The 12,289-nt window shown below is 38.9% G+C and overlaps 1 protein-coding gene across 1 annotated transcript; it reads left to right on the plus strand.

Moving 5' to 3' along the window:
* The first annotated feature begins 251 nt into the window (after positions 1-251).
* On the plus strand, positions 252-10,642 carry LOC123875589 (mitotic spindle assembly checkpoint protein MAD1-like). The gene is made up of 14 exons (XM_045921513.1): positions 252-518; positions 1,314-1,471; positions 1,676-1,864; positions 2,450-2,608; positions 3,312-3,506; positions 4,379-4,561; positions 5,049-5,222; positions 5,724-5,866; positions 6,178-6,341; positions 7,098-7,231; positions 8,029-8,106; positions 8,694-8,800; positions 9,410-9,508; positions 10,199-10,642. The coding sequence occupies exons 1-14, from the start codon at positions 377-379 to the stop codon at positions 10,410-10,412; spliced, it is 2,139 nt and encodes a 712-aa protein (XP_045777469.1). The 5' UTR covers positions 252-376; the 3' UTR covers positions 10,413-10,642.
* The last annotated feature ends 1,647 nt before the right edge of the window (positions 10,643-12,289 follow it).

The following is a 12,289-nucleotide window of genomic DNA, read 5'->3' on the forward strand; positions in this document are numbered from 1 at the left end:
GTTATATTTAAGGCCCTAGACATACATCCAATGGTACAGCACAGAACAAATTACCCTAGGCGGGGTGTTCACACCAACAAGGCTCTCTTGGCGTATGGCCAAAATTAGAATTAATGTTCTGTGGCTTGGCTAATTTATATTCTGTGGGCTTGGCTTTTAAAAAAAAACGAAAAAACATAGAGATATTCTCTGTGATTATGTTATTGGTCTGTGGTGATTATTCTCTTTCGGATTCGTGGTCTGTGCTTTGGGCTTTTGAAATGTGAAAACGTAAAATAATTTATTTTATGATTATTTTATGAGGCTATGGTCTTGTATTTTATAATAATCAGTATTAACTGAATTTCTAAGAAAGATATAGTGTATTTAATTAAAAATGGCCAAAGAAGGCGACATGTCATTGTTCCAAGATGTATTGGAGCCGTTTAGACGTGTTATAAACACTGACCCCCCAAAGGATAAGATGTCGGCGTCTGCTAAGCTAAATTTTTCTGATAGTAATCAACCAATAAAAGAAGGTAAGATTATTTTCTTTCTGTGCCGCGTGATCCAGGATTTTCTCCATCTCTTCATGATCATCATCATGATAAACCCATTGCCGGCCCACTACTAAGTACAGGTCTCCTCTCAGAATGAGAAGGGTTTGGGCCATAGTCTGCCAGTGCCACGCTGGTCCAATGTGGATTGGCAGACTTCACACACCTTTCAGAACATGGAGAACTCCCAGGCATGCAGGTTTCCTCATGCTGTTTTCCTTCAATTTTTAAGCAAGTGATATTATGATTAATTACTTAAAACGCATATAACTGAAAAGTTAGTGGTGCGTGCCCGGGATCGAACCCCAGATTTTTGATTCGACTCTGTTGCCTTGATTAGGAGGTGGATGTTCTAACCACTAGGCTATCATGGCTATCTCTTACTGACAACAAAATAATTTTTATGTCTGTTTATTGGATTATCTAGAGGAGACATTGCAACTTGAAAGCCTTAATAGAATGATGAAAATGAAACGCTGCACTCTGCTTTAACCAACAGTAAGGCTTTCTGGGTGCAAGTCTGAGTGGTTGAATAAAAACCAGGAAGACTGTGGTGGAAGCTGTGATTCGCCTCCATTCCCACCACAGTCTTTTAACGCAATGAACAGTAAGGCTGTCTCGGTGCAAGTTTTTCTAGGCAACAGTAGTTTGCACAGTTCATAGACTAAAGATCAAATATGCAAGCCCGGATGAGATCGATTTTTGTACAATGCTGTATCATATGCCTTGTGTTTAGATTATGTATACTATAAAATACATTCATCTAATTTCTTACAGGTGGTGCACATTTTTTGTTTCCTGGAAAACGAAAATCCAGCTTGATTGAATCAGGAACCCCTGAGAAGCGTGTCCGTGCTGATTCGAGCCCAAGTGTGCCTACTTCACCATGGGAAGCCAAAAGGATGAAGATCGATTTAATCGCTGCAAAGGCTCAGGTACAATGGAACGTAAATTCACACATTATACATTCAGTTTTTGTGACTTTTGAAATATCCTTTCTTAGGGGATGTGTATGTCATAATAGCTATCTGCATGCCAAATTTCAACCTGATCCGTCCAATAGTTTGGAGCTGTATGTTGATAGATCAATCATCAGTCAGTGAATAATATATAGAAGTTGATCATGATAATTTCCACAGATAATAAAACTAGAAGCCCGTGTGAATCACCAGCATACGATTCGTAAGGAAATGCAGATACTATTTGAAGAGGAGAAGGCATCTCTAGTGGAGCAACACAAGAGGGATGAGAGAGCCCTCTCAGACATGGAAGAAAGGCTACAAATGATTAGAAGAAGGGAGCAAGACGTGAAAGATGAATATGCAGCGGTATTATTTAACTATTCATAGTTTCATACTAATATTATAGATTTTAATTTTAAATGTATCTACTGTGCGTATATTACATATTTCTTACTATATGTTAATTCATTTCTACTTATACTAATCTGCTCAGATTTAATTACATAATAAATATTAAATGTTTTATTATAAAAAACATACAAATAACTACATTATCTCTGAGTCATATCAGTACCCATATTTTTATTCTTCTTGTTCTTTGGGGCTATGCAGATTGCCACCACTTATGGTACTTGTCAATACTTGTGGTCACCCATATTTTTTTGCACTTTCGCTTTTCTAACATGGGTATTGATTGGGTAGTGATGTGAAGTGTGTTTGTTAGTTGATTCCTTCAATCCAATTGCAATAGAGAGCAGAGGATTGACGCGATTTTTTACATGGGTATAGTTAAAGACCTAGAGAGTGATCATAGGTTACTGTTTATCACAGAAAACTAAAGAGTTCCCACATGATTTTTAAAAATCTAAATCCTGCAGGCAGTGAGATTGTAAAATAATATTTTACAATTAAAAATGCCAAAGTGTTCAATGTTATTTAACTTGTTTCTAGACTATTAAAGAGCACAATGAGTATAAACTTAAATGGGAAAAGGATCGAAATGAGCTGCAAAAGCAGATACTTGAGTTAAAAGATAAACTATTGGAGGTAAACGTCAGTAGCAAGGACCAATTGTCCGAAATGAAAAAGGATATGGATGAGTTATTGCAGGTCAGTTTTTAACCAACTTTAAAAGAAGGATCTCAATTTGGTGTGTTTTTTGCAGTTCTGTAGCTCAAAAGGAAAATAGGAACCCTTAAACTATCACTTTGTTGTTCATCTGTTTGTCTGTCTGTCGTGTCTGTCTAGAAAACCTATAGGGTACTTCCTGTTGACCTAAAATCATGAAATTAGGGAGATAAACACCTTTTATAGCACAAGTAAAGGAAAAAATCTGAAAACTGTGAATTTGTGTTTCCCTTTTAGCTTGTAATCTTACAAATTCAACAATTGACAATAAAAAAGTGCACAATAGTACCTACATTGTAAAACCGGCCAAGTGCGAGTCTGACTCGCGCACCGAGGGTTCCGTACTTGGGTATTTTTTCATATGGGGTACCACTTGGTATAGTTATCTTACTTCTTTGAAGATTTAGACACATTTTAATTTTTTTAATGATGTAACCACAAATTCATGGATCTCAGATTTATTCCTTTACTTGTGCTATAAGACCTACCTACCTACCAAACATGATTCTAGGTCAACGGGAAGTACCCTATAGGTTTTCTTGACAGACACGACGGACGGACGGACGGATATACAGACAACAAAGTAATCCTACAGGTTCCGTTTTTCCTTTTGAGGTACAGAACCCTAATAAATGATTTGACTTATACATTAAGATAGACTCTTATGAAGTTTTCAACGTTGTAGGCACTGGAAGGCGCCCAACAAGAAGTAGAAATGCTTAAAAAAGAACTAGCAAGGCAGACAGCCAAAGCTGAACAATGCATCAGTCTGCACACTCAAGTAGAGAAGCAGAAAATTGAATTGGAGTCCGTTACCAACAAACTGAAAGAGCTAGAGTATGAAAGGGATTCCTATATGGATTGGCAGCAACAAGCCAAGGTACAATGACATATAATCCTTATCCTATTAATATTATAAGTGTGGATGTTTGGATGTTTGTTACTCAATCACGCAAAAACCACTGGACGGATTTGGCTGAAATTTCTAATGGGCATAGATTATAACCTGGATTAACACATAGCCTACTTTTTATCCTAAAAATCAAAGAGTTCCCGCGGGATTTTGAAAAACGTAAATCCACGCGGACGAAGTCGCGGGCATCAGCTAGTAATTATCATACGTTAACTAACTGATCTGTTATAATATTTGGTCTGTAGAATTATTTACCATGTTTTTTATGTTTTAATTATAGTGTGCTTCATAGTATGCTTTTTATGATTCTGTATCTGAATGATGCCAACAAGACTATTACTAAGCAATCAGCTGTCCGTCTGTCTGTCTGTAAGTGAGCTGTCTCGTGAATTGTAATAGGTACTCAGAGTGTGTATCTGTATATCTATTGCTGCTTTAACAACATATAATAAAAAACCACTAAAATGGCGAATTTCAAAATGGGTAAAAAAAAGTACGTAGTGTTATATTTTGTACGACGAAGGTACGGAACCCTATGAGTGTGAATCCGATTTGCACTTGGTCGTTTTTTTTTTTTTATCGCGAGATAGGCTTGCGCTTGACGACAATCATGTTTAATAAAAAGCTTTGATGAGGTCTAGGTTAGAGCGCGCTTGTCTCAAAGATGCCTATTCACTCTTGCAATCAGTTTTATTTTTTTAAATAGTCCAAAGTCCCAACGTTTCGAGCAAAAGTTATGTTGTTCCTTTTTTAAAAGTTGTAATTATCTGATTGACAGAACAATAATAAGCTATTGTAATAAGGTCTACGAAAATATCTCTAAAATTCGAACATTTCAGACTGCCCAAAAACGCCTCAGCAATATGGCGGAACTAGAAAAAGAGGTGGTTAAATTGCGGGCCTCAGAGCGCTCCCTGCGCGACGCCGTCTGCAACAAGTTAGTGCTGGAGGAGCAAGTGCACCTGCTCACGGTGAAGGTCGAGGCGCTGCAACCTGTGCAGCAGGAGCTACACGAGGCCAAAGTAAGGATACTTTTCTTTAATTAAACTAACTTGTGCCACTAAGCTGATCATTATACATTACAGTGTATTACAAAGACAAACTTGTAGTAAAAAAAGATCTGACCAGTTAAAATCCAAGACACAATAAAGAGACTGGTACTATTAACATTAATAGCTCGTTCATACAGGCTGCGTAAGCGTAGATGTAGCGCGTACCATTGCGTTGTAATGTATGAAACTGTATGAAACATGGCACACCACTTGCGTAGTGCTGGAGGAGCAGGTGCATCTGCTCATGATGAAGGTCGAGACGCTGCAACCTGCGCATCAGGAGCTACAGGGAATGGGACATCGAACGTTTTATATCGACATATTTTATCAACACAATTTCAGTTGATATAATAAAAATAAAACAAAATTCAAATTCGGTTTCAGTTAAGTGGTAGACCTAGTTGATACTACAGTTACTATAGTCTTAATCTTAAAATAAATATTTCATTGTCTCCAGATAAAGTTAGCATGCCTTGAATCGTCGCTGGAAGAATGGAAGAGCGCAGCGCAGGCGCACGGCGTGGAATCTGCGCGCGCATTATCCTCAGCTCTGGACACTGCTTTCAACAGCCAGCTGAACGCAGTTGCGGACTGCTCGCAAGCGCAGTCGCAACTCGCTCAACTCACTGAGGTACTATAGCTAGAATAGTGAGTTAGACAGGTCGCGGGTTTTAGCAAGACACGGTATGGTAGCTATCTTCAATGCAGGATAAGTCTCGGCGTACGCTTTAAGTGTCATAGTTCAAGATCACTCAGAATTATCTAAAAGTTCAGTATGAGAATGGAAGACCGCAGCGCAGACACACGGCGTGGAGTCTGCGCGCGCATTGATTCCAACCTTGGATACTGCGCTCAACAGGGAGCTGAGCGCAGTCGAGGGCTGCTCACAAGCACAGTCGCAACTCGCACAACTCACTGAGGCAACTATAGCTAAAGTTGTGAATTAGACTGGTCGCGGGGTTTAACAAGAAGTATTATAGTAATGACTAAACTAGCTTCAATGCACAACTTACTGAGGTAGGATGATAAAAGAGAATTATCGATGTTAGTGATAGATCGCGCCAAACTTCTTGAACTTTCCAGGTGTTGGTGCAATGGGTCTTTATCTGAATCATCAAAATATTCTTTCTAGGAAGTGGCAACAATGAAGTACGAGCGGGATAAGGCGACGGCTAAACTGAACGATCTGCAAATTGTGCGCAAGAACCAAGAAAGTCTTATACATCGGCTACAAAAACGACTACTGCTGGTAACTAGGGAGCGAGATAGTTACAGGTGAGGAGACACTATATTATAAAATATGCAAAAAATTACTTGTTGCCACTGTAAAGATATTTCTTTCTTCATTTAGTTGATACTGCAACATAAAAGAGTCATAACTGTAGGATTTGTTGGTCACTCAAAATGGTTAAAGCCTACTAATATTTTTGGGTCTGTCATTTGTAAGGGATAATACGTTATCCCATACAAATGACAGTACAGCACTCTTTGATACGCAGAGAGAGCGCTATACTAAGTTCTTTCCGTGTTCCGATAGAGTATTGTGACAACGCTTTAGGTCTTCTAAGCTCTGGCTATTGTTTCAGGCAACAATTAGATAGTTACGAAAAGGAATTGACCGTAACTCTGAGCGGAGCGACGGGAGCGGGCAGTACGGCGCTACTCTCCGCGCGAGTTGAACAGTTGGAGAAAGCGTTGCAAGGCTACAGGGACGTGCTGGCGAACCAGGACCACGTGGCACAAGCTAAAGGTTAGTGAGTGACGAGTTTACGCAATGGAATGAGAGGCGGGCTGTTCGACTTGTGGACGATCCCAAACTAACCGGCTAAAGCCTGGAGCAACGCAGAGACGTACGCGTGTTCTATCGCCATTTTAATGGGGAGTGCTCTGAAGAGTAGAAAAAGAAGGGTGGAATAAGGTTTTGACCTTATTCCACCCTTCTTTTTCTACTCTTCAGAGCACACTTCTTTTTCTACAATCCCACCCCACGCCACCGCCCGTTGTGCCAGATCCTTTTTTCCACGCACATGCAGAACCCTTGCTGCGGTGTTCCCATTAGATTACAACATGGGGTTTTTCATGGAGCGGACCAACAAATTCCTGAATGGCCGGCAACGCATTGACGATTCCTCTGGTATAACAAAGACTCGTGCTATCTCGCTCATAATTCGCGCGTACAAAATATGGCTGGTAGATAACAACTAATCGGGCGGACGCGCGCTATGATTGGCTGAGATATTTTTAGCGCCATTCAAAAACAAGATTTCTGCGCTGGTACATCGGCGTGACTTGTAAAAAAAGTAGAACTGTTATAGTGCCCAGCAAACAACTTGGAGACGTGTTGTGGGAGAAAGTTGGTGAATCCGGGAAGCGAAAGTCGACTTATCAACCAATCGCGTGCACCCGCGCCGACTGATAAACCAATCGCGTGCAGCCGCCATTCGCCAGCCAATCACGTCATTGCTCCAATTGTGTCCCGGGCACTGTACCTATTATGATATTTCAGCTATTGAAAGCGCCCGAGCCGAGGCGAGCAAATTTCGTGAAGAGGCCGAGGCAGCCAAGCGTGAAGTGGCCAAACTGCGCGTTCAAAGAGACCAATTACAAGCGCATTTAGAAAAGCTCGCCGCGCCCACTAAGGTGATATTTTTAAAATCTATATTCTAACAGAACTTTCATAGCTCCCCTATATTTCAACCCCGTCGATCTCCCAAAATGATGAGCTTATGCCATAATCCTTTAGGCTAGTCCAGTGCTGATTGGCAGACCTCACACACCTTTGAAAACATTACAAACACCTTAGAGCTCTCAAACATGCAGGTTTCCTCATGACGTTATGCCTCACCGTCAAAGCAATTGCTTGAAATGCATGACTCCGAGAAGTTAGAGGTGCGTGACCGGAACAGAACCCTCGACTCTCGAATAGACTCTTAACCACTAGGCTATGAATCGAAAACTATCTTCTTTTTCTTGATTTCACGTTGCGTGGGGTCGGCACAATATGTCTTCTTCTTCCAGTCTTCTGTCATCCGTCAACCTATCATCCACCCCTTTTATATGCATATCTTTCACGCAATCAATCCACCTTTTTAACCCCCGACCCATAAAGAGGGGTGTTATAAGTTTGACATGTGTATCTGTGTATCTGTCTGTGGCATTGTAGCTCCTAAACTAATGAACCGATTTTAATTTAGTTTTTTTGTTTGAAAGGTGGCTTGATCAAGAGTGTTCTTAGCTATAATCCAAGAAAATCGGTTCAGCCGTTTGAAAGTTATCAGCTCTTTTCTAGTTACCGTAACCTTCACTTATTGGGGTGTTATAAATTTTTAATTTACACTTGTCTTTAGTCGTCCTCTCCTCGTTTTTTTCAAATCAATCTAAAACTATAAAATAAAAATATTTGATTTTATCAACTGAATTTGGGTGATTATTTTCAGGTCCTACATTTAGCAGACAACCCAGCCGCCGCAGCGCAAAAGCAAATGGAGCTTGACCTAGACTCTGCTCAAGAAGAAGTAAGTACAACTAAGAATAGAATAATAATAGGCGTAATACGTTTGTACTTTGTATAGAGAAGGGCGTATGAAGGGTTCCCTTATGGGTACATACCATTTGATCTAGACCTATAACTAAGCCATATATCGACTTAGGTCTCCATTATCTATGCCTTAAAATAATTAATATGGTTAAATCATATTTATTTTAAAAGATATGGCCCTTATAAAATCTCTATTTCAAGGCAAATTTTGAGGCAACTTCGTGCGTAAATAAAGTATATAAAAAACTAGACAATTCAAAAATTAACAACTTCATCTCACGCTTTACTTCATAATAATTTCAAATGTCTTTAAGTTTAGTTTGTGTAAAAAAAATTGCCACCAAAAATAGGCATAATTCCAAACTTCGATTAGCAATTATCACCTATTCTAACTAATTCATTCACCTAGCTTCTCTCGTGGTGAGGTGCAGTTAGAGAAAAAGAGTGACACGCACAAATAACGTTCGGTCATCTGTGGAAACAGCACTATTTTAGGCCCCACCCATCAACAAGTTATCACTTCGATGATGCGGGCTTTTAACATTTTATTTTACTGTGTCTTAGATCAAAAAGCTAAAAGCTGCTTTACGGGAAGGCGGTAATGCAGGGTGTCCCGAAGAATTGCAGCAATTACGAACCAAGCTAGAAAATAGTAGGATCAAATTGCAGAGGTAGGTTCTTTAAAAGGTTTTAAAAGTACATTGGTATTGATTCTGATCGCAACTAAATTGAGAGTATTTTTTAACCTCGTAAAATTTTCTTTATACTAGCATAGTCGTTAATAGTAATATTATAACTACTAGCTGATGCCCGCGACTTCGTTCGCGTGGATGTAGGTTTTTAAAAATCCCGTGGGAACTCTTTGATTTTCCGGGATAAAAAGTAGCCTATGTGCTAATCCATGGTATAATCTATCTCCATTCTAAATTTCAGCCCAATCCATCCAGTAGTTTTTGCGTGAAGGAGTAAGAAACATACACACACACACACACACATACAAACTTTCGCCTTTATAATATTAGTGTGATTACTTCGACAACGAGGTTTAAACACTCAATATATCGCACATTGTCAAGGAGAGTGTCACAATACAAAAAAATATGATTGAACCTATGCAAATCTGTGCAAGTCAACTAGTACCTATAATATCATTTGAAATGATTCAATCTTTCTGTCTAATATTACAACAAAACTCTATCACAATCAAAATATAATAGAATGAATCTAAACCGAAATTATGAAAAGACTATATTAAATTCACTGTTGCATTATATTTCTAGGATGAAGGAAGAATTCACATCTTCAGCTCAAGAGTACAGGGATGTATGCTACATGCTTCTAGGTTACAAAATAGATAGGATTGGTCATAAAAACTATAGGTAAGTAACTTTATTATTATGTATTTTCGGGTTGAATTTGTACAGATGTACACTTTTTCAAACTTAGTCAATTTTTGGAATAAAATTATTTTTTATGGAAAATTCACGTTTGACCGAAATTTTAACCATAGAGAGCATCAATTGATAATAATGTACATATTGGTATATGTATCTCATTGTAATATTATGTGTTTTGAAAAGAATAACAGCTGAGTTTCTTGCTGGCTCTTCTCAACTAACTTGTAGTAACTTGGTAGAGCTAACTTTATCTTAAGAGCCCTAAGTTTGCCTACATTCAATAAATATTAAAATGTTAAATATCCCAAATTGAAAATATAATTTCTTCTTTATAGTCGTATTCCTCATTGCTGAGGGTCGTGACCCCATTCCATTAATCATATTGTGGTCGGATTGGATAATAATGCGGTGGGTTCCCAAATCTTTCAGTATACAGGTCCAATAAGAGATTTCGACTCTTCTAGGTTTTAGAAAATCAGATGTTAGTGATAATAACCTCGACGGATGGCTAAGTAAGTAAGTAAGCACGGAGGAATCAAAAAGGCTAACTTCGTACCCCCAAAGTCGGTCACCCATCCAGTTACTAACTTGGGTCGAGGTTGCTTAACAATCACAATCAATAGATAGCTAGGCCCTCGAAATAAAAATTATAAGATCTTAATTTACTTGCAGGATATCAAATATGTACGCCGAATCATCAGACGAATACCTTACATTCACACTATGCGACGACGGCATAGAAATGGTTCACACGGACTACTCAGCATCTCTAGGAGAATTAGTGGAGTTGCACTTGCACCATCATCATTCCATACCTGTGTTTCTAAGCGCATTGACGATGGAGCTGTTCACTAGAACCACTATGCAACAAGAGGCCCAAGAGTGATAATTTGCTTGATTGCCTAATATACAGATTGGCAATAGAACTCTTATGTTTTTACGATACAGACTGCGATTTTCGGATATATAGTTGTGTCTAGAAATTGCCGCAGAACTAGACCGTGTTAAAGTGTGTTTCGTCGAATATTTTATGTGCTTGGAAAATGGACGGAGTACTCAGTGTTTGTAAAAGAATAGTGAGATGAAATGAGTGAATAAATTAATAATCGTACCTACCTACACCACTATCATTCCATACCGGTATTCCTAAGCGCAGTAACTATGAAACTGTTAACTAGAATATAATTCAGTGTGTCAAATAATGATTAGACATTTATAACTCGGCCGCGCTAAGTTTGCACCTCGCTGGAATGCGGCGCCTCTTCCACTTCACCGCGGTCGTCTTGTCGTCTCAGTAACTCAGTACGGTTCGCATACCGTACCTAAGCGTCAGTGTGACGTAATCGACGCGAGGTGTAAACTTAGCTGGACCGAGTAGTAGGACTTCAATTATTTTTGTATATGGTGACATTTTCAAATTCAGTTAATTTTGTGTTAGCTCGTTCACACACGCTGCGTAAGCGTAGACGTAGCGCGTACCATTGCGTTGTAATGTATGAAACATCGCACACCGCTTGCGTAAAGCGTGGACGTATGCGAAACCCGGAGTGTTAGGGGTTTACGTGCGTCACTACGCACGTGTCACCCATACGTGCTTGGTGATACATACACGCACGTGATACATACACTCGCAATCATAGGGCCGGCGCACATATGGCGGAGCGTAGCGCAGAGCATTTTTCACAGTCACAAAGTATTATCGCATTGTCCTCATTGAAATAATATCTAAAATCAATTGTGCATCTGTCCGGATACTCGCGCATCCGCGCGCAGTCCCGCGTGTGCTCGCACATTCTCTGGTAGAAATTCGCGTAATGTATCACGCGATTAGAAAACTTCGCGGGCATGCTCTGCGCTGCGCTCCGCAACATGTGCGCCGGTCCATAGATAATATAATAATTAATATGTAATGCTATTTACATGGTACGCTAGATATGGCGTGCCATACAAAATGATGACAGTTATTTTTTGTGCTGATCCGAAGCGCCAAACCGAGCGCACCGGGAATTAAAGAAAAATGCCCATGGAGAGTACTCTCACAAGAAGCATTGTACCTTAAATTTTTTTATTCATTTATTAAAGCTAAAATAAAAACATAATTTCTCACTAAGTTTCATGAATATTTGTTTTGGGATTATTTTTTCGTAAATAAAAGTGCTTTTAAACTTCCGGCTGTTATGTAAGCCATTATTGTAGTTAGTTTAAATTTTTATCCCCTTCAGAAAAGGCAATGGTTGTAGACCATGCAGCCTGGCAAAAAGCCATTATTGTAGTTATTTGTGATTGTCATTCATTTGTCACAAAAGTACTGAAAAGGGATGTCCATTTTTAAAAATGATATTATTGTTTGTTATATCGATTATCTAGGTCTACGATATCGATTTTTTTAATTTGAGTTTTGTTACTCTGAATTGTGTATTATTATTTTTAGAGCCTATTTTTACTGTATGAATAATATTATCTTTATTTTTACCGCATTTATAATTTTTAACCCTCAAATTAAAACGCTTTTATGTAGGTACTTACATAATTCGAAGAAAAATATTTTATTTTTATCGGCAAGAGTACATAGCCCTAGTCTATACTGTTTATGTTCAAGACGCCACATTTTTGTTTTTTTAGATTCTATTTAGTATGTTTTTATTTCGGTTTGTGTATGTTACGCGCTGGGTTGAGTAGCTGTAGGACGTTGCTCATAGCAGAGTGAATTATCCAGTAGAGTGGTAACTAGTCACAGCCAAAGCCTCCCACTAGATGGACCTA

Source organism: Maniola jurtina, chromosome 20, assembly GCF_905333055.1.
Source record: "Maniola jurtina chromosome 20, ilManJurt1.1, whole genome shotgun sequence".
Classification (NCBI taxonomy): Eukaryota; Metazoa; Arthropoda; class Insecta; order Lepidoptera; family Nymphalidae; genus Maniola; species Maniola jurtina.

Bases quoted from the DNA above. Each gene is read 5' to 3' on its own strand.
- LOC123875589 (XM_045921513.1), top strand. From the start codon at position 377: ATGGCCAAAGAAGGCGACATGTCATTGTTCCAAGATGTATTGGAGCCG. The intron at 519-1,313 runs GTAAGATTATTT...AATTTCTTACAG, and splicing joins TAATCAACCAATAAAAGAAG to GTGGTGCACATTTTTTGTTT. The intron at 1,865-2,449 runs GTATTATTTAAC...ACTTGTTTCTAG, and splicing joins TGAAAGATGAATATGCAGCG to ACTATTAAAGAGCACAATGA.